This window comes from Mugil cephalus, chromosome 20 (assembly GCF_022458985.1).
Source record: "Mugil cephalus isolate CIBA_MC_2020 chromosome 20, CIBA_Mcephalus_1.1, whole genome shotgun sequence".
NCBI lineage: Eukaryota > Metazoa > Chordata > Actinopteri > Mugiliformes > Mugilidae > Mugil > Mugil cephalus.
In genome coordinates this window covers 20,284,147-20,303,997 of record NC_061789.1, presented here as the reverse complement: position 1 = coordinate 20,303,997, position 19,851 = coordinate 20,284,147, and the positions used below count along the sequence as shown (strand labels likewise).

General features: G+C 41.1%; 4 protein-coding genes across 6 annotated transcripts; 2 read left to right on the top strand and 2 right to left on the bottom strand.

Moving 5' to 3' along the window:
- Window positions 1-331: 331 nt before the first annotated feature.
- LOC124997247 (histone chaperone asf1b-B) lies at window positions 332-5,047 on the bottom strand. The gene is made up of 5 exons (XM_047570816.1): window positions 4,913-5,047; window positions 4,613-4,734; window positions 3,744-3,859; window positions 3,394-3,570; window positions 332-1,089 (listed from the first exon to the last, which is right to left on the bottom strand). Exons 2-5 carry the CDS (start codon window positions 4,719-4,721, stop codon window positions 898-900), a joined length of 594 nt encoding a protein of 197 aa, XP_047426772.1. The 5' UTR covers window positions 4,722-4,734; window positions 4,913-5,047; the 3' UTR covers window positions 332-897.
- An 833-nt stretch (window positions 5,048-5,880) lies between these two features.
- Window positions 5,881-9,323, top strand: crb3a (crumbs homolog 3a). 3 transcript variants are annotated; one of them, XM_047571566.1, is made up of 4 exons: window positions 5,881-6,167; window positions 6,761-6,953; window positions 8,210-8,307; window positions 8,404-9,323. In XM_047571566.1, exons 2-4 carry the CDS (start codon window positions 6,857-6,859, stop codon window positions 8,608-8,610), a joined length of 402 nt encoding a protein of 133 aa, XP_047427522.1. In that variant the 5' UTR covers window positions 5,881-6,167; window positions 6,761-6,856; the 3' UTR covers window positions 8,611-9,323. The 3 variants fall into 3 exon arrangements, with proteins under 3 accessions (XP_047427522.1, XP_047427524.1, XP_047427523.1); XM_047571568.1 differs by lacking the exon at window positions 5,881-6,167 and adding an exon at window positions 6,197-6,400 and having other exon boundaries at window positions 6,766-6,953; XM_047571567.1 differs by lacking the exon at window positions 5,881-6,167 and adding an exon at window positions 6,198-6,400.
- Window positions 9,324-12,257: 2,934 nt separating this feature from the next.
- Window positions 12,258-14,959, bottom strand: tubb4bl (tubulin, beta 4B class IVb-like). The gene is made up of 4 exons (XM_047571565.1): window positions 14,758-14,959; window positions 14,026-14,134; window positions 13,742-13,852; window positions 12,258-13,634 (listed from the first exon to the last, which is right to left on the bottom strand). The coding sequence occupies exons 1-4, from the start codon at window positions 14,812-14,814 to the stop codon at window positions 12,577-12,579; spliced, it is 1,335 nt and encodes a 444-aa protein (XP_047427521.1). The 5' UTR covers window positions 14,815-14,959; the 3' UTR covers window positions 12,258-12,576.
- Window positions 14,960-16,364: 1,405 nt separating this feature from the next.
- LOC124997360 (nuclear factor 7, brain) lies at window positions 16,365-19,328 on the top strand. Its single transcript, XM_047571015.1, has 6 exons — window positions 16,365-17,018; window positions 17,180-17,275; window positions 17,355-17,585; window positions 17,667-17,689; window positions 17,765-17,883; window positions 17,992-19,328. Exons 1-6 carry the CDS (start codon window positions 16,629-16,631, stop codon window positions 18,540-18,542), a joined length of 1,410 nt encoding a protein of 469 aa, XP_047426971.1. The 5' UTR covers window positions 16,365-16,628; the 3' UTR covers window positions 18,543-19,328.
- The last annotated feature ends 523 nt before the right edge of the window (window positions 19,329-19,851 follow it).

Sequence of the window (19,851 nt, the reverse complement as noted above, 5' to 3'; positions counted from 1 at the left end):
AGGCAGAAACATTGTAACCAACCTCTTATTTGTAGTACTCTACTGTGGAGCCAAGGCTACCTCCTTACCTGACCAGTCTGTGATTGGCTGTGACGTAAGCACAAGCTATTTTTAGTAAAATGTGAACATATGAGGGGAAACTCAAATACCTGTGTTACACTCAGTTCAGCTTAACTGTGTAGTTACAGTGGAAATAAATAAGTACATGTGTGGTGCTGATTTAAAAGGACGAGAGAAGAAGCTTTGTTTCCAGGGCAGAAGTGTTCTGTAATTGGTAAATATGTGAAAACAAGCTAAACCAATTCTGTATAACATAGTCATACACCATACATAACAAATACAATGTTCTTTTATTTGAACCGCAAAAATGCAGACAAAAACAAAAACACACGAAGAATGTAGTACAGCCCATACCAAGTCCACAATTTAAATGGGAAAATGTTGAAGTGCAATTTGAACAGAAATATAATAGTACGTTATCAAATGTCTGTACAGTAACATAATGCAATTTATTCTGCTATTGCTTCAGTGCTGAAATCCTCTTAAATGAGTACAAAACTATCCTGCACCAACAAAAGGAAGGTGAATTACAGAAGAGCTCTCTGTAACAATTCAGTTCAGCTGTATCATTTCAGAGCTGCCGTCTCCATGACTTAAACTACTTCAATATTGCTTTTAAACAGGCAAGGAACTTCCCATCTATAAATGATGATAATTGCAGAAAGAAGTTTGTAATCTTCCTTTGAACAAATGCTCATGTGAAGCCTAAAGTGAAGCTTCAGAGGAATAAGGGCAGCTGTAAAGCTGGGATGAATGTAGATCCTTACGTCCACACTAGAATGTCCATAGGCATTCAAAGTAAGTTCTCGTGCTGTAAGTCATCACTACAGGGCACCTCTATAAGCAGTCCATAGAATTATCTGGTAGTATCCCCAAAGGTGGAGCTTTGCCTGGGAGACAGGATGGAGGGAGCATGGAGTTTGAAGTGGGATCCACATTTTCAGAGTCTTCCATACGCTCTGCGCAGCCTTCCCAGTTTATATGGAATCTGGTAACACGTGGGTTTGAAGCAAGGATATTTCTCTGGAGCTGAAAAGGTAACACAAAAAAGTAAATACTACTGAGCAGGTAAATGTCGTCACGTAAGAACACATTTTACGATAGTCCCTTCTAGAATCATTTTTCACCAACATTTACCTTTTGAGGTCTTTTGGACGGGTAAATTAATTGATAACTGCATGACAACTAATTATGATAACTGATTAGTAAATGAACTGTCCATAGTGAATGAATGAATGAATGAATGAACAGCAACATAGTCATACACATCATCTGAGTGCTGATGACAATTTCTCAAACAAATTGTCTCCGATTAGTTTTAGAACTTTTAGGACAAGGCTATATTTCTGTATCTTCACTGCAATGCCGTGTCTAATTATAACAGATTTTAGACAATTTAACCAACTGTAAAAACAAAGGAAACTAAATAGCTTCAACAAATAATCACAACTACCGCAACAGCCTACATATAACTATGACTTTGACCAGTGCGATCCCTCATTCCACATTCTTTTGCACCTGTGAGTGAAAGGTTTCATTCCAAATGTCAGTCAAGTTAAAAATGTGACACCTACAATCAAAATCCTTTGTCATTATACCAAATGTCAGAGTAACCCGTTACTAAAGTCGCAATCTGAATGAACCGCACTGCTTACAGAATAATAACAATTCTACTTAACAAATTACATAACCAAGAGAATGTGATAATGAAATAGCCTCAGCTTTTGTTCCAAAGTGCATGCTAAGCTTTTAGGAGCATACTGCTTGAGTTGTAGCTCAGTCATACAAAACATTATATAGTCTATAAGGACACTTTGACTTTCTTTTTTTAATCAAAATGCTTGGAACTTGTTTTTCAGGGAGACAGAAAACAATTCAATTATTAGGCAGTTTATAGATTTCTTAAATGAAAACGTACCCCGCTCCTAGTAAACAAATCCTTAACATTACATGTTACTAAGAAATGGTTAAGTAGAACAGCAAATGTGTAGAGCTCACATGTCCATTATTAAAATGTAAGAAATTATCCAAACCGTGTAATACTATCAATGACATGGAAATGGTGGTGATATTTCATTATACAGCCATGACAGAAAAAAAAGGTCCACTTGAAAGAAATATCAGAAAAGTCAGTTGAAAAAATTAAATTAAAGAGAAAGGCTTGTGGAATAGCAGAACGATTCAAAGAAAACTCCAACTCCACCATGTCCTGCTCCAAGAAATACAAGAAAAAGGTTCACTACCTGAATTGAAACCCTCCCAAACAGTCCTAGTCAGTAAAATGGTCATTCAGGGCCATGTTTGGATGCATTGTTCTAGTTGTAGCTGAATAAAATGATACCTTATGCAACACAAGTGTTATGTTGCATAAATCTTCTTCCCTAGCCCAGAAGTCAGCCCGAATTTCCCCCACCAGACTCATACTCTGATAAGAATTGTGTCCTGATAGAGCAGGCTAGGGTAATACATCCTAAGTCAAATATTCACCATTTGCAGATTTGATGATCAATTAAACTGTTGGTGTGTTTTCAACTTTTTCACAAATACAATTACTGTGTAAATGATTTGACACTTTGATACTCACCCCATTTTCAAACCAGCTTTACACAACTTTTATGTTGGTTGCAAACCTGAAGCCTATTCCATATCATTAAGTAACATGACTAATAACACAACTCACTACAGAAATGTCACTACATCACTGCAGTGAACTGGTGTGGGTGATAACAGGGGGAACCATAATCTCAGTTTGGTGATTTATGGATTTTTTTCATATTGTTCAAAATAGCAAAAGTGAAATATAACTCTACCCTAATTCAAAGAGTTTTGTCATTAATTTATGTCCAAAGATGTTGAGTGACTACAATACAAATGAGAGTTAAGTGTAAGTGACTTTTCAAACTGTATAGCCAACTACATGAATAAGACTTATTCAACTTATCTTGGCAATCTAATATGTGAGAAGCTGTGTATAATGACAATAGCTTAAGAGACTTACTGTAATTTAGCTTAAAACAGTATCACAAAAACATCGCTATATTAATTAATTTTTGCTGAAAAATAAGTAAAATGATAATGTTTACATCCCTGACAGAAAGACTTCAAAACTACACTTCATTGTTAATAAGTTAATGAAATAAAGACTGATGGTTACTTGTGTTACTTGTACTTCTGAGTATTATGACTTGAATTGATTTGCACTTGATGTACATTATGTATTAAAGTCTTGCATAGCACCCATTATTACCGTATTATTTCAAACTGCTTATTTAAAGTTCAACATTCACATAGTATCAAAACTCATTATTATTTTAATTCAGAAATCTGTCTGACCTGTGTGTAGTCTGGCTTGATCGGAGGATTTTCACGAAGTTCTGGTTCTGTGTATTCATTGTTGACATAGTAACCGATGCGAATAAACTCCTGACCACGATATGTGCAAGTAATCAGCACTACAGTAACACCCACAGCATCACTTTCAGGAATCAATCCAGTGTTTGGGGCGTCAGCCTGTTAAAAGAAACATAACACAGACATGTGCAAAAACATTAAACATATTACAGTGTACCTCACTGATAATAATGACCACTGACAACCACTGAGCAACTACTTTTAGCTTCTGAATACAAAAGAAAAAGTTTGAAACGGTATTCTATCTTTGAGTTCTCCAACACCAAACAAACCTGAAACACGAACATGTGTCTCCCAGCAGGTACTGGGCCTACTAAGACGGAGTCAAGGACCTGGTCATACTCTTCACTCTCTGCTGAGCCAACATATATGATCTTCCATTCCAGATCTGAGGGACAAAAAGAATTAGCTTGAAAATCACTTCACCGGTCAGAAGAACAGAAGGTTATAAATCATATAAAACATAAGTAACAGAGTAGAATAACAGGAAAAAGAAGGTCAGAAGAGGTGTATGAGGAAGGTAAGAAGTGCCAAAAATAAACTCCCATAGAGCACAATATCTTGATTGTTTTAGTTTCAAACCTAATAATTCATAAATGCAGCAGTTAGATGCTGGGATAGAAAGAAATGTGTGCAGACTAGACACTAGGTTAGTCATACACACAGAATGGGGGGCAAAAATAAATGCCCAAATCGGTGCAAAAAATAAAACAATGCACTATCAGTGTACATAGCTACATATTCCCATACTATGCTTAAAAACAAATTTATTTAAACGTAACACATTTTCATAATACCATAGCCATTAGCACAGTGGCCTTTATATATGTGTAAAGGCTGAGTGCGCCTTACGATCCATTATCACCATAATGGAAAAGAAAACAGTGGTCATAACGTATATATTGTTTATAAGTTTCGGATTTAAGTTAACATGGGTAACTTGTATCTATCATTTGAAACACATAAGTTGAAGTGTGAAATTTTACTTTACGAACGCCATTTGAGACGCGTTACCTCTCACAATTCACCAAAAAACTGTTGTGACTGAAGTTAGCTATTTGAGCTAAGACTGTGTTAGCTGCCATTTTCCAGACGAACTGCAGACAAGCTGCAGTGACAGTTACTCGGCGACAGTACCCACCTTCAGGGAGGTCTTCCATGCACTCAAACGTTATTTCAAACTGAAAGGGGTTTCCAAAGGGACTCGGGTTGTCTAGCACGGCCACATTCAACACCTGTACCTTCGCCATTGTTGCTAGAGCGCTAAAAAAAACGGACAAAGCAAAAACAAACGTTCAAAACCGGTTTCCCGGGGAATGCTTCAAAAGCAACGCTACTACAACACGAGCGGTTTACTTTACGACAGCAGTATTACAAGGCGCTCATATTCTATTTAATCCAAATGTTGTCTTGTGTGTACAAATACAGGCAGAATACTCACTTTCTCAGTATTCACTATAACGAGGACTCGTTAAATTTGAGGACAGTTTGCCGCCCTGCCGCTGCTATGACTCTCCTACCCAGGTTTCACTGGGACTACGGCAAGCTGTGGGTTCTCCGCCACCACAAAGAAAACGAACAGAAAGCGAAGTGCCTCTACTGCCCCCTAATGGCACTATTTCATAGACCCAATGCCCACAAGAAACAGTTCAACGTTGATTGCATAAATCACTGTCATGGTTTTAACTTTTTAATGACACAAAAGTCATTGCCTTATCATCAAAGTAAGTCCACTGAATTGTGTGTCTGATCCTACAGTGACTGACTTGGATGCACTAAACAAAACAAAAATGAATCAAAACTGAGGTGTTTCTTCAGTTAACAGAGAAGTCTCAAAATCTCAAATCCTGCAATAACATTGTGTTTTTATTGTAATGCCACGATAACTTTGACCACATAAATGGCCGTAAACATCACATGAGAATTTGATCAGTTGCTGATTTATCAAATTTGGAACCCCTGATCTGTCTGCTGTGAATCACACATTAAATTACAAATCCCAATCATTTTATTTATTGATTTTAGTGCCTGGTAGGCTACACACAAACGAGTATCTCCATTTGTGTCATTCACGGATGCATTAATAAAAGACTGATTTCCACCATAGGTGTCTACACTGCTCTTCAAAAACACATCAGTGCTCGCATACACAGTCCAATGAAAATTTGACCAGCAAACATTAGGCCCAAAGCAGCCTACATTTCCTTTGACCCCCCGAGACTAAAAGGGGGAGATTAGGTGAGGATTAGAGCCCAATGAACCAGCTGGCCTTCGAATTCATCCTTAAAATATCTCAGGAATGTTGATAACCTTTCTCATGATGACGGGGGTAGCCTACATGAAACCTGATGGAGGCGCTATTTCATGGCGCCATCCTCAGGCAGGTTGCTAGGTAAGAGGAGGGCAGGGAGTGTAGTCAAACATTGGACCGAAGGCTTCTTCTGCAGGTTGGAGGCGCAAAGTGAGAGAGGCCTGGTATCTTAGACTAAAGAACAACATTTCACTTTACACCAAACGTCAGAAACTATGACTAACGTGTGATGACATCCGTGTGATTTGGAGGATTTTTTGCTCGATTTTAGATCCTATACAGACTATTTTTTAAAGGCAACAGGAGTACCCGGGTCTGCTCTGTTCCACTAAACTGCGCCTTTCTTCTACTTTGTACAAAGGAGGATCTGTCCGCCCTGCTGCAGGTAGATAACTGCGCTCAGGTATTGTAACTCGAAACTGAACCATGTGACCAATGGCGATCCGAAGAGCAGACGGGAAAAAAAAGGAAAGAAAGAACCCTGCTTTACATAAAACACCGACTGGTGGAGCAGCCGAGGATGTAGCAGCTTACTAAGGAATATATTCAAGTAGTGCAGCAAGAGATGTTACCTGTCATTTAAACCGGAACATTTGGTGGGGTTTCGTTTCTGACAAGGTGAGGCGGAAGCTGTTTATTCGAGACGAATCAACCTGTTCGATGTTTTGCTTCGGCCGTTTAAAAACAGCCGGAATAAGGGCACGCTTCATAACTAACATTACTAATTACTGCTAATAATAGTCTAATGAGAGAAGGGTTAATTTTACAGTTACAGCGCGTATGATAGTGCTCTCATATTTCTATTAATAAGTTATTTCCCCGCCCTTGGAGCAGGTTCAAAAGTGATTCAACATCAGGCTGAATGTGACTCAGTGTTGGTGGTGTTACAGCCTGACTCAGCCTCAGATTAGAGCGTCAAAGTGAGCTGAAGAAGATATTTTGCATTACTGATAATAATGTGTCTTATTTGTGTTCAAGGGAAGCAGTGAATGTCTGACCCAATGACATGGACCCAAGCTGAGGGCCCAGAGGTCCCCGTCTGCCCTCACTTTGGCCTGCTGGTCACGGGTAGAGATGGCAACTTGTTCAGCTTGTTCGGATGTGCCGGCCATACCTGGAGTTGTGGTTGGGAGTGTTTTACTGCTGGTACTGAGCAGTAATCCTGCGTGGGGTGAGTTGGTATCCATCTTCAGCACTCCTAAACTAATAAGTCATCCGTCACACCACATCGGCAGACGCAGACAGACAAAGCGATTAAGTCTCACATTGAGAAATAAAGAAACAAAGGAAACATTCCTGAGAGAATTTAAAACGTGCATGGGCATGCAGGCAAATTGTAAGACCAAGAAAAGCATTAAGAAATACACTGTGAATGGTGAGTGAGATGTATAATATATACAGTATTGTTAGTAATTTTGCATACTATGCAAAATAGTTCAGTTTCACAATGTATTATGTGTATTTGCGATCATGGCTACCCCCTTGTGTTGTTTGTTATCACATTGTACTTTTGTCCCTGGAAAGTTTACTGTTTGCCTAAGTGAATGATTGACTCAGGAAGTGATAGGGGTGGGTTTAGGTTTTCAAAATGAAACTTTCTTATTAGGGTGAATACAGATCATAAAACAAAAACACAAAAAAACAACTTGAGTTTTTCTTTTTTGAGTATTTCAAAACAGTACGTCGTTTTGTCGTTTGGCTGAGTCGATCATGTAGCTGCAGTACGCTCTGCATTCCTGAGCTTCTCCTCCCCATGTCTAGCTCTCCTGGTCAAGTGGTTACAATGTAGCTTCTTGACGTAACTGAGTAATCTCATGACCGACCATGGATGAAACGGTTTGTATAGCGACACTGAACTGGTAGGATCTGGAATGCCTACAAGTCTGTTGTGTTACAACGGGCTTGTAACACAATCTTACAATTGCCAGGGTCAGTAACTTATAAAATCTCCCATAGTTATTTGGAAACATGTAACCCCACTGGTGTCAAATGTTTTTATTTCAATGTCCATTTTATTTCTGTCGACCAGGACTGAAGGGGATGAATGTAAAGGGGTAAAGAGGGGCTAAAGGAAAGACATGAAGGAGGTGGGATGTGTAGATGGATGATGGTAGAGGAACCCAGGAAGTGAAACTCAGGGTGGGGCACATCTCAGGAAGCTTTGAATCTCTGTGCCAGGTTCCTGTAATAACAGATGGAAGAGGGACAGAAGAAAAGAAGGATGGGTAGGGTGTGGGTTGAGAACTGAGATAAACAGAGATGGAGAGAGAGGGGTTTGGGACACGCCTTTATAGCTAGGTAAGTGTGGGAAATAGAATGATTATGGGGTGTGGTCTTGTTTCTGAATCCAAGTATAATAACTTCAGTGTAGTTCACAGCATAAAGCATTTTTCACAGTGTTTTGAGGTTATTTTTATCTTTTAACAGGGAATTATACCGCTCAAGGAAATGCCAATACCAATACCACTACGGTTCCCAATACCACTACGGTTCCCAATACCACTACGATTGCCCCTGAGACCCCGGTTAGTGAATAGCTTTTATTATGACCAATAAATAACATCAGAAAGCATCCATTGCCATCAGCACTGTTAACAGTCCTATATATTTTTTGTTTGCAGCCAGTCAACATTGTTGCTATCGTGGTCCCAGTCATCGTGGGTGTTGTGGTCATAGTTGCAGGTGTTCTCTTATGGCTGTTCTGCATGGTGAAGAAGAAGCGGCAGACGGAAGGGACATACAGGCCCAGTGCTGAAGAACAGTCTGGCACACGGAGCGTGACCACACCAGATGCACTAAAGTTACCAAAGGAGGAAAGACTCATTTGAGTCCAAAACCTGGTGAGGACACAGGCTGCACTCTCTGGCAAGGAAGCGATCCTGTTTGATGAAGCTTTCTCCTTTGAGGTGATCATTGAAAGAAAGATTTCTCCAAGTTGAAGAACTCCAATAAACAATGCATTTCTACTCCATTTCAACAAGCACTGAATTGTTCCGACATGCTATCTGGATGGACCATCAAGTGGGTTTTCAGAAGAAGAGCTCTCACAAGCAGGAGATGAGCCACAGTATTTTTAAACCACTAATGAATGTTTTTCTTTTCCAGCTGCCTTAATATACAAATTACAATATGTTTGATTTGATTAAGTCCGTTCACAATTTCACTGTCTTTTACCTCAAACTCTATTTTCTGTCCATTCCATTTGAAAAAGATGTACATGTACATATGATGTACATATTTTTTTTTAAATTCACTTCACGTGTAATCAAATATTTTACTATTGTGCACATACTTGTGATTTTAAAGGACTAGCTGATTGCTAAAAAATAAGGTTCAACCAGGAAATCAGCTACTGTTTACACCGTAAGTATTCTTATTCTTAGTAATCACACACTAATTTAAAGTCACATTATTTAAACATTCCATCAGATCCACCATGCAGCACATTGTAATTCACTATAATCAAGTGTAGATGTTCTACAGTGTCACAGCATGTCTATTTATGCTTTTATCAAATAAATAACTAAATATTTGTTAAATATTCAGGTATGCTTTTTCAAGTGTCAAGAGGGACAATCGTCCTGTTTTAATTGTGAAATTTCTTTGTATATATATATATATATACACATACATCGAAATATGTACAGTGGAGGAAATAATTATTTGATCCCTCGCTGATTTTGTAATTTCGACCACTGACAAAGAAACAAACTATAATTTTAATGGTAGGTTTATTCAAATAGTAAGGTATATAATATCAAAAAGAAAATCAAGGAAATCACTTTAAGTAAAAGACATAAACAAACTTGCATTTTATCGAGTGAAATAAGTATTTGATCCCCTGGCAAAACATGGCTTAGTACTTTGTGGCAAAACTCTTGTTGGTAAGCACAGAGGTCAGACGTTTCTTGTAGTTAATTACAAGTTTTGTGCACATATCAGGAGGAATCTTGGTCCACTCCTCTTTGCAAATCATCTCCAAATCCTTAAGAGGCTGTCACTTTGCTACTCGATTTTCCATTTGATTAAGGTCCGGAGACTGACTTGGCCACTCCATGATCTTAATGTGCTTCTTTTTGAGCCACTCCTTTGTTGCCTTGGCTGTATGTTTTGGGTCACTGTCGTGCTAGAAGACCCATCCACGACCCATTTTCAGTGCCCTGACAGAGGGAAGAAGGTTGTCACTCAGGATTTTACAGTACGTGGCCCTGTCCATCTTTCCATCAATGTGGTGAAGTCGTCCTTTCCCCTTAGCAGAGAAATACCCCCAAAGCAAAATGTTTCCACCTCCATGCTTGACGGTAGGGACAGTGTTCTTGGGGTCATAGTCAGTATTTTTCTTCCTCCAAACACGGCGAGCCGAGTTGATGCCAAAGAGCCACAGCACTTTCTCCCAAGACTCTTCCGAATCATTTAGGTGATCATTGGCAAACTTTAAACGGGCCTGTATATGTGCCTTCTTGAGTAGGGGGACCTTGCGGGCACTGCAGGATTATAATCCATTGCGGCATAGTGTGAAAACCAATGGTTTTCTTGGTGACCGTGGTCCCAGCTGCCTTGAGATCATTGGCAAGCTCCTCTCCTGTAGTTCTTCGCTGATTTCTGAACTTCCTCATCATCAGTGATACCCCACGAGGTGTGATCTTGCGTGGAACCCCAGAACGAGGTCAATTGATGGTCATTTTGTGTTTCTTCCATTTTCAAATGTTGGCACCAACAACTGTCTCTTTCTCACCCAGCTTCTTGTCTATGGTTTTGTAGCCCAATCCAGACTTGTGCAGGTCTACAATCTTGTCCCTGATGTCCTTAGACAGCTCTTTGGTCTTGCCCATGGTGGAGAAGTTGGAGTCTGATTGATTGCATCGACAGGTGTCTTTTATACAGGTGACTGATTGACACAGGTGTCTTTGCTGCAGGTGACATGTTTTTTTCAGTGTGTCTAAGGAGTAGGAGTATTTAACCAGTCTGTGGGAGCCAGAGTTGTTAATGGTTGGCAGGGGATCAAATACTTATTTCACTTAATGAAATGCGAATCAATTTATATCTTTTATATAATGTGGTTTTGTGAACTTTGTTTTTGATATTCTGTCTCTCATTGTTAAAAGGAACATACCTTTAAAATTATAGACTGTTCGCTTCTATGTCAGTGGGCAAACTTACAAAATCAGCGAGGGACCAAATAATTATTTCCTCCACTGTATATAAGATATTTTACGCTGCCTATTTGCTTTTGCAACTCAAGTTAAAAATAAGATCATGGGCAAGATTTGCATTAAAGACCTGCATTAAAGAAAGGATAAATAAGTCTTTTTTTGGACCCTGGGAGTTATGCAGAGGTAGTCTGAGAATGACAAGTTTACGCACGCTACTCAAGTCATCAATGAAGATATATTCAGATTTTGTTACATTACTTTTATGTACTCCAGTTTCCTCCCACTTCCAAAGACATGCTCATTATTCTAATTGGTGACCCTAAATTGACCCTAGGTGTGAGTGTGAGTGTCAATGGTTGTTTGTCTATGTGTTAGTCCTGCGATAGGCTAGTGATGACAGATGGGATAGACTCCAACAACCCCCGCGACCCTAGTGAGGATAAGCAGCAATAGAAGATGACACATAATATTCTGGGTGTTACTTAGTACCACTCACCTAGACCTGACCCGGCACCCCCACCCCAAAGCAGTGACCTGCTGTAGGGTGCAGTATGACACAGACACAGACACAAAAACGCTTCAGGGACAACTAATAAAAGATGAACAGCACAAAGTGTCGACCCGGCCTCCAAATTCACTAGATCCCAAACTGATCACGTATCTGTGGGATGATCCACAGATACAGACATGCCTGATCGTTTTATGTTCTGATTGTCAATTCATTCTAAATGGAGAGATCAAACTTCACAGTCATGAAAGGTCGTGATGAATAGAATTCTCATCATCACTTTGAGCTTTTTGTGTATATATGGAATACAACACGGCAAAGTACATCTGTACAACACAAGATCTGTAAAAATTATGTATGAAAATGTGTTCCATGTTCAGTTGAGGTTCACTTTGCTCTGAACAAATAAGCCTCCTACAATTTGACTTATTACAGGTGCCATATATGCAGAAGTTTACCTTGGCTGTAGCCAATCTGCTAAAATGAGTTTACCTTTAGGGTTGGCTGGATTCGTTTCAGCCTGATAAAATGTTCCTGATGAATTGACCTTGACCCGTGTGTATTACTTGCATATGATCTCTTTTATATTACAGTGTGTCTACTTCCTGTGTTCATCAACTGCTAAATTATCAAACTAAATCAAATGTGTGTAGAATTGATTACTAAATCCTGACGTATGGGCATTTAAATAAAAGAGTAATTTGTAGAGAAAAAACATGGAAGCCTCATGGATGCACTACGTATGACTTAGCTGTGAGGCGTGCAAGCATATCACACATAAAATAAAAACAGTAAAACTCAGAGACATACGAGGGGCCTTTAAATTAGACTTTAATCATTTAAGACTAGCTTCAAGGCTTCACAGTTAAAATCACTTGCCTTTGGGCTGAGCAAGGTGATGATGGGACCGATGACAGGATGTCAATATTTTAGCACATTTACAAACAAAACACATTTCAACCAAAACTTTTACTAGTACCAGTTAACATTGAAGTCTAACACCAGCGCAGCAGTGGTCTAGATGGTGACAGTAATTCAGTGTAGCAGACCATTTAATTCATGATGGAGACAAATGAAAGGGGTGGGGCTAGGGAGGAGAAATGGTGTTTTGGCAGCTAGGGGTGCTTAAGGTTTTATGCGACTTCCTCCTCTCCCTCTTCCTCAAACTCGCCCTCCTCAGCGGTGGCGTCCTGGTACTGCTGGTACTCAGACACCAGGTCGTTCATGTTGCTCTCTGCCTCGGTGAACTCCATTTCATCCATACCCTCACCTGTATACCAGTGGAGGAAGGCCTTGCGGCGAAACATGGCAGTGAACTGCTCGGAGATGCGCTTGAACAGCTCCTGGATGGCCGTGCTGTTGCCAATGAAGGTGGCAGCCATTTTGAGGCCACGTGGTGGAATGTCACAGACGGCAGTCTTCACATTGTTGGGGATCCACTCAACGAAGTAGCTGCTGTTCTTGTTCTGCACGTTCAACATCTGCTCATCCACCTCCTTCATGGACATGCGTCCCCTGAAGACGGCGGCCACGGTCAGGTAGCGGCCGTGGCGTGGGTCGCAGGCAGCCATCATGTTCTTGGCATCAAACATCTGCTGGGTGAGCTCGGGCACGGAGAGTGAACGATACTGCTGGCTGCCCCTGCTGGTGAGGGGGGCGAACCCTGGCATGAAGAAGTGCAGACGAGGGAAGGGCACCATGTTTACCGCTAATTTACGGAGATCGGCATTGAGCTGACCGGGGAAACGCAGACAGGTAGTCACCCCGCTCATGGTGGCGGACACCAAATGATTGAGATCTCCATATGTGGGGGTGGTGAGTTTAAGTGTGCGGAAGCAGATATCATAGAGAGCTTCATTGTCAATGCAGTAGGTTTCGTCAGTGTTCTCTACGAGCTGGTGGACAGAGAGGGTGGCATTGTACGGCTCCACCACAGTGTCAGACACTTTGGGGGAGGGCACAACACTGAAGGTGTTCATGATGCGATCTGGGTACTCCTCGCGAATCTTGCTGATGAGCAGGGTGCCCATGCCAGAGCCAGTACCACCACCCAGGGAGTGAGTGAGCTGGAAGCCCTGGAGACAATCGCAGCTCTCGGCCTCTTTCCTCACTACATCCAGGACAGAGTCCACCAGCTCAGCTCCCTCAGTGTAGTGACCCTTGGCCCAGTTGTTTCCAGCTCCACTCTGGCCTGTAGCCAAGAATGTGACAGTTTATAGGATGTCCGGCAAAGACAACGATCACTGCACTTATGTCTGACTGGAATACAAACAAAGTCACAAATTTCACATGGCTTACCAAAGACAAAGTTGTCTGGTCTGAAGATCTGCCCGAAAGGCCCAGACCTGACTGAATCCATCGTACCAGGCTCCAGATCCACCAGGATGGCTCTTGGCACGTACTTTCCACCTAAAACCATGCAAAGAGGTTGAACAATTACATCCCTTTTGAATCTCACGAGCACGATGCTCCTAATGTAAAACAGTGGCGTGTAAGCAAATCACTATGTGCAGCAGAAGGGCTGTGTTGGCAAAGGGAGGAGAACAGAATCAGTTTTTCATGTCATTGAATCGACTGCCTACCCGAGGCCTCATTGTAGTAGACGCTGATCCTGTCTAGCTGCAGATCACTGTCTCCGTGGTAGGTACCAGTGGGATCGATGCCATGCTCATCACTGATCACCTCCCAGAACTAAGGCACAAAATGCATGTAAATAAAATGTCAGGAAAAAGCAAGGTTAAATGAAGAGATAGATAGATAGATAGATAAGGTCGCCAGAAGTTATCTCCTAAGGGTTAATCAAACGGATGGCAATGACCTGACTGTTGGATGAATTCAGCACGATTTTTTTTTCAACACAAATTGTCTTGAAAAAATTTCAAGGTAAAATAGGTCACAGATGTGGAGGGGGAGGGGAGCTGCTCCGCTGTCAACAAGGTTCCCTTACTACTACAGTCAATCGATTATGTAATTACCTACAACACTGAACGAAAAGAATGACTCGTTTTGTTCCTAATTATTTAAGCGGAATGTTTTACATGCACGTTTCGCATGTTACAAAATCATTTTTGCCGACTGCGTCAATGAATTAGTAGCTTGCTGTCCTGCAGATATTTCACCGAGCAATTCAAACCATCTATGAATTACAATTGAATTGATGTGGGCTGTACCGAGCTTTATTCTATACGCCGCCCCGTGGAGTTTCTTCTAGAGAATTCCTAGAGGATGGATTAGAGGCTGATTTCAGCGCAACCGCGTCCAGCCTGCATACGTCTCACCAGAGGGCAAAGCCGAACACACTCAGAAATAAATACCTTGGCTCCGATCTGGTTTCCGCACTGGCCGGCCTGCAAATGCACAATTTCGCGCATTTTGGACGGATGGATAAGAGGACGATCGAGGAGGAGACGGGAGTCGGGGCAGCCGAGATTCACCGGATGATCAGCTCCTGCTGTCGGTTGTCCGGGACTTGTGTTGTTGCACCTCCTCTCAGACCGTCTACTGGACTGAAACTGTGGTGCAATTTGACGTCATCGCCATGGCAACCAAAGACCGGAGGAGAGTGGGAGGAACCAAAACCCGTGGAAATGGCGGATAGGATGCGAAGGACGGCATCACACAAGATTCACATTTTGACGCGTTTATATAGATGTCTTGACATTCACTCGATCCTCACATCCAACCCAAAACACCAGTCAACTCTGAAAGGACAACAACGCTAACATGTAAAATGTATCAATCTGGGGGACCACTTGATACTTTTGATCAGTATTAGCTTGATATTCCGAAGTATCAAGGATTGTTGGTGCTGTTAAGTCTGTTTTTGTGTCAAGACAAAAAGCCAGAAAACGAGGGCCAAGAGGTTTTAATTCTCTGCCACATTTCACAAGTCAGGCTCTTTCTTTCCTCAACAAAGTTATTTTTTTTTTCTCACATTTTTAATGATGTGATGGCCTAAATTCTTTTACATTACAATGCCACTTTACACCAATCAGCCACAACATTATGATGACATTGTGAGAGAATGGACACGGGTCCCTTTGGGTTGAGGAGAGTGGCCTCTGTGGATCGTCCCACAGATACTTGATCCGTTTGGGATCTAGAGAATTTGGAGGCTAGGTCAACACCTTGTGCTGTTGTTCATGTTTTTTGAGTTGTTCCTAAAGTGTTTTTGTGTGCGTGTCTGTGTCAGGCTGCATCCTGCTGGGGATGGCTACCATCAAGGGTGTCATTCCTATGGGGTCAATTCAGTTCACTGTATTTATACAGCGCCAATAACAACCCAAATCGTGTCAAGACGCTTCACAAAAACCGACGGGGCGACGGTGGCATGAAAAACTCCATGAGGGTGCCTGGTCTGGTGTAGGCGGGTGATACATGGTAACATCCATGGGAATGCCATGTCTAAATGTTTTCCAGCAAATCAAAACATTGTATGGTCACAAAATGGTCAATATTATTTACTTCTCCTGTCAGTGGTTTTAATGTTCTGGCTGATCGGTGTATAGTCCACATGTAAATGCAATGCCTCCCCCCGTCAGACTTAACAAGAATAGTGGTTATTCAGTGTTTGACTGCCACTTATTTAAAATGTATATATTAATATATCTATTTATATTTTGTAAATCATGTTGCTTTGTGGAACTTCTTAACAAGCCTGGTTTAATAAATCAAAATGCTGTCAGTGGAGGTAACCTTTCAGACTGCTTTGTCAGTTTGTGTCAAGAAGCTGTACTGTGAATGCCACTGGAGGGTGGGACAACAATGCTTCCGTACCCCAAGATAATTTAGTTTGTGAACAGCTTCAGGCTGTCGACATAGATGCCAGCATCACAACATTCCTAAATGACAATTCATTCCAGACTAGAAACAAGTAACCAACCACTTATGAATCCTTTAACAACTAGCCAATAGGACCGTATTTCCTGCTTCCTATTCTACAAACGACATTTTTTTCCCACACTGCTGCATGATTTGAGTTACTCCCACAGCAGACTTACACAGGAAAACCAAGAGCATAAACTACTTCAGGCCATGAACAACAGATAAGCAGTTAGTGCTCTCTGCGCCTTTCAGTAGACTAAGTTATGTTGCTGTTTTTGACAGAGGATTCATTGAGGAGTTCAACTAGAAGACTGCTTTTTTGAATTGTGGATTAAATTTTTCTCTCAACAGGCTAATAATAATGTCAGTCTCAGAGGACGACCTCACATGCCCAGTGTGCTGTGACATCTTTGTGGACCCCGTTCTGCTGTCATGCAGCCACAGTTTCTGCAGGAGCTGCCTGAAGAAATGTCGGGACACTGGGTCACGAGAGTGTCCGGTTTGCCGGAAAAAAGCCTTGAAGTCCAATCCTCCATCCAATTTGGCTCTGAAAAATGTCTGCGAGGCTCTTCTGCAGGTCAAGAGGCTCAGTTCAGTGGAGGACGAACGGCTGAACTGTAATCTCCATGGAGAAAAGTTTAAACTCTTCTGCCTGGTTGACAAACAAACCATTTGTGTGGTGTGCCAGTCTTCCAAACTTCACAAGACCCACGACTGTTCCCCTTTAGAAGAGGCAGTGTTGGACTGTAAGGTAAGAAATCTTTCTGTACTAAGCTAAACCAGAGTGACTCAGCCATTAGCATGTAAGGTAACACCTAAGATTAGAATGCAGTTTGCCAAGTTAGTCTTGAATGTGAAAACATTACGTTTAACTGTCAGATCTGTGCTGACTGAAACTTGCTTGAAGTCCAGGATGAACTCGCTTTATGTCTGAAGACGCTGCAAGATAAACTGGAAAGCCTCAAAAGAATTCAAAGGACCTCCGATGACATGCTGACGTACATCAAGGTAACCTGTGATGAGATTACAACTTGAAAAAATGTCTGATCACATAACTCAAAGTTTGCGGTTATCTGCCCTGCCCCAGAGTCAGACACTGGAAACACAGAACAAGATTAAAAGCCAGTTTGAGCAGCTCCGCCAAGTCCTCCTCAAGGAGGAGTCGGTCAGATTGGCAGCCGTGAAGAGAGAAGAAGAAGAGAAGATTGCAGGAATGAAAGACAAAATAAGAGAAATTTCTGCAGAGGTTCTGTCCATCACGGAGACCATCGCACTCATAGAGGAGGAGCTGAAAGGAGATGATATAGTTCTATTGAAGGTATGTGCTTGGCCTTTTTCAACAATTTCACTAGTGTTTGCAAAACCACTACAGTATGACATTCTTTTTTACCCCCCCCAGAATTTTAAAGCCACTCAAGAGAGGTAGGTTAACAACCTTATGGGCTAGTTGGGCTTATGGGCAACTTCAGTGTAAATATTTTCTGTCTGTCATCACAGAGGTAACAGCGTAGAGCTCGGTTCAGACAACATGTCTGGGTTACTGATCGACGTGACAAAACACCTATGGAACCTCAAGCACAGAGTCTGGGAGAAAATGCTGGACCATGCTGACTACAGTGAGTATATCTAATTATTATGTTCGTCAAGTTCAGGGGCTGGGAGAAGGATTGTACAACCCACACCCTGTTTAACATAGCAGCCTTTCTCCTTTCTCTTTCTTATAGCTCCTGTAACATTAGATCCAAACACAGCACACCCTTGCCTCATCCTGTCTGACGACCTTACTTCCCTCCACTACTCAAAGCAACCCAGTTGTTGCCCTGACAACCCAGAGCGCTTCCACATGAGCGCTGAAGTAGTAGGGATGAGTGCGCTTGGTTCAGGAAGTCACTGCTGGACTGTGGAAACAGGAAGCAATCATGACTGGCTGCTGGGTGTGGCCTCTTCGTCTGTACCAAGGAACACTGTGGTCTCTGCCAGGCCGGAGAACGGCTTCTGGACCCTGTGTTTCCGGGATGGAGATTTCAGGGCAATGACCTCGCCACCCACCACACTGAGCCTTTCAAAAAAACCCAAACAGGTTAAAGTGCAACTGGATTACAACAGGGGGACAGTGTCTTTTTTTGACCCAACTGACAACACGCTCATATATGCATTTTCAGACACATTCACAGAAACTTTATTTCCATATTTCTATACGCAGAGCAGTCATCCACTGAGAATCATGCCAGACAGGCTGATGGTTACTGTTTTGCGACAATCAAAGGATGAGTGATTTATTGTTCATTTGTTGAGAAAAGGTCATGTTGGACCTGTGTTCTCAAAAAGGAACACAAAGACATTTAGCTACCTCAGAAACATATTATCATGTAGTCATCCATGTCGTCCATGGTTTGATATTTTAGGAATCATGCTCGTTCTTTTGTATATTTTTTTTATTATTATTTTGATTCTTATAATTTCATGTGGATATTATAAACATGAAGCTGGTCTGGAAACTGGTGATGTAAAAATGTTAATGGATTATTTTACAAGGCAAATAAACTGGGACTAGTAACCTCCTGGAATATCTAGATCTTTGACAATTTTCCCATCACATAATCTCATAAAAAGTTAAGTTGTATTTTTTCTTTCCAAAATAGCTTTTCTTTAGATTAAACAGAAGAATGCATATGTTTGTACGACAATAACAGAGTGTACGTGGTGATGGGAGGCACTTTTTTTTTTTTCTTTACACAGAGACATTCTAATTGTTGCTTCCTGGCGATTATGCTAAGCTAAGCTAACTGACCACTATGCCAGCAGTATGGTCTTTCTTTTAAAACATTGTTTGCGTGCTAGTACTCAGGGTCCAGGCATACATACACTGAGAGAGTGAAGGTTATATCTATTTTGTACACATGATGGCGCCAAACATTATACTCATTTTAGAATTTGAACTCGTCTGAAAATGATTTCTTGTGTGTGGTAGACCCTTCATTTTCCTATATTTAACATCACACACACACACACACACACACACACACACACACACACACACACACACACACACACACACACTGTGCATTAAGAGGAATGCTTCATTTACTGGACATGACCAGTAGATGGTAGCAACAATGCGGAATTCTAATTCTTTTTAATTCTTCTATTACTTATTATTAGTCATTAATACTTTGTAAATAAGTGGTATCCCTCTAGAATAACATAAAACAGACACTTGTTTTTGTTTGCACGTCTACTGGTGATTAAAGACATGCTTTGGAATTTGTGTCCATCTCTGTAATCCTAAATTCGAAGCCTTTGGGCCTCTTCTTGAGGTTAATTTGTGTAACAAAGGCGCTATCTAGTGGCAGAAAAGTCTAACACAGCCACAGTCACACTACACCCACGAGAACAACAGATATTATATAGTTTCCTATATATAGTTTCGCACCTCTTGCTTTATTTAGTCTGAAAGTGTCTGAAAACAGACTACAAACTTGTGTAAGAGTAAGTATGGTTAGAGAAATGTGGTAAACAATCAAAAGTAACAGCATAACTAAGGAAGAAAATGGCCCTATATATGTTACTAAGGGTGAATTTTA

What these genes read in the sequence shown, in the direction of transcription:
- LOC124997247 (XM_047570816.1), bottom strand. Translation starts at nt 4,721, where the DNA reads ATGGCGAAGGTACAGGTGTTGAATGTGGCCGTGCTAGACAACCCGAGT. An exon ending in GACACATGTTCGTGTTTCAG is followed by an intron (nt 3,571 to 3,743) that starts GTTTGTTTGGTG and finishes TTCTTTTAACAG; the next exon opens with GCTGACGCCCCAAACACTGG. An exon ending in TCAAGCCAGACTACACACAG is followed by an intron (nt 1,090 to 3,393) that starts GTCAGACAGATT and finishes TTACCTTTTCAG; the next exon opens with CTCCAGAGAAATATCCTTGC.
- crb3a (XM_047571566.1), top strand. Translation starts at nt 6,857, where the DNA reads ATGGCAACTTGTTCAGCTTGTTCGGATGTGCCGGCCATACCTGGAGTT. An exon ending in GAGCAGTAATCCTGCGTGGG is followed by an intron (nt 6,954 to 8,209) that starts GTGAGTTGGTAT and finishes ATCTTTTAACAG; the next exon opens with GGAATTATACCGCTCAAGGA. An exon ending in CGATTGCCCCTGAGACCCCG is followed by an intron (nt 8,308 to 8,403) that starts GTTAGTGAATAG and finishes TTTTGTTTGCAG; the next exon opens with CCAGTCAACATTGTTGCTAT.
- tubb4bl (XM_047571565.1), bottom strand. Translation starts at nt 14,814, where the DNA reads ATGCGCGAAATTGTGCATTTGCAGGCCGGCCAGTGCGGAAACCAGATC. An exon ending in CTACTACAATGAGGCCTCGG is followed by an intron (nt 13,853 to 14,025) that starts GTAGGCAGTCGA and finishes GCATGGTTTTAG; the next exon opens with GTGGAAAGTACGTGCCAAGA. An exon ending in ACCAGACAACTTTGTCTTTG is followed by an intron (nt 13,635 to 13,741) that starts GTAAGCCATGTG and finishes TCTTGGCTACAG; the next exon opens with GCCAGAGTGGAGCTGGAAAC.
- LOC124997360 (XM_047571015.1), top strand. Translation starts at nt 16,629, where the DNA reads ATGTCAGTCTCAGAGGACGACCTCACATGCCCAGTGTGCTGTGACATC. An exon ending in AGGCAGTGTTGGACTGTAAG is followed by an intron (nt 17,019 to 17,179) that starts GTAAGAAATCTT and finishes CTTGAAGTCCAG; the next exon opens with GATGAACTCGCTTTATGTCT. An exon ending in TTTAAAGCCACTCAAGAGAG is followed by an intron (nt 17,690 to 17,764) that starts GTAGGTTAACAA and finishes CTGTCATCACAG; the next exon opens with AGGTAACAGCGTAGAGCTCG.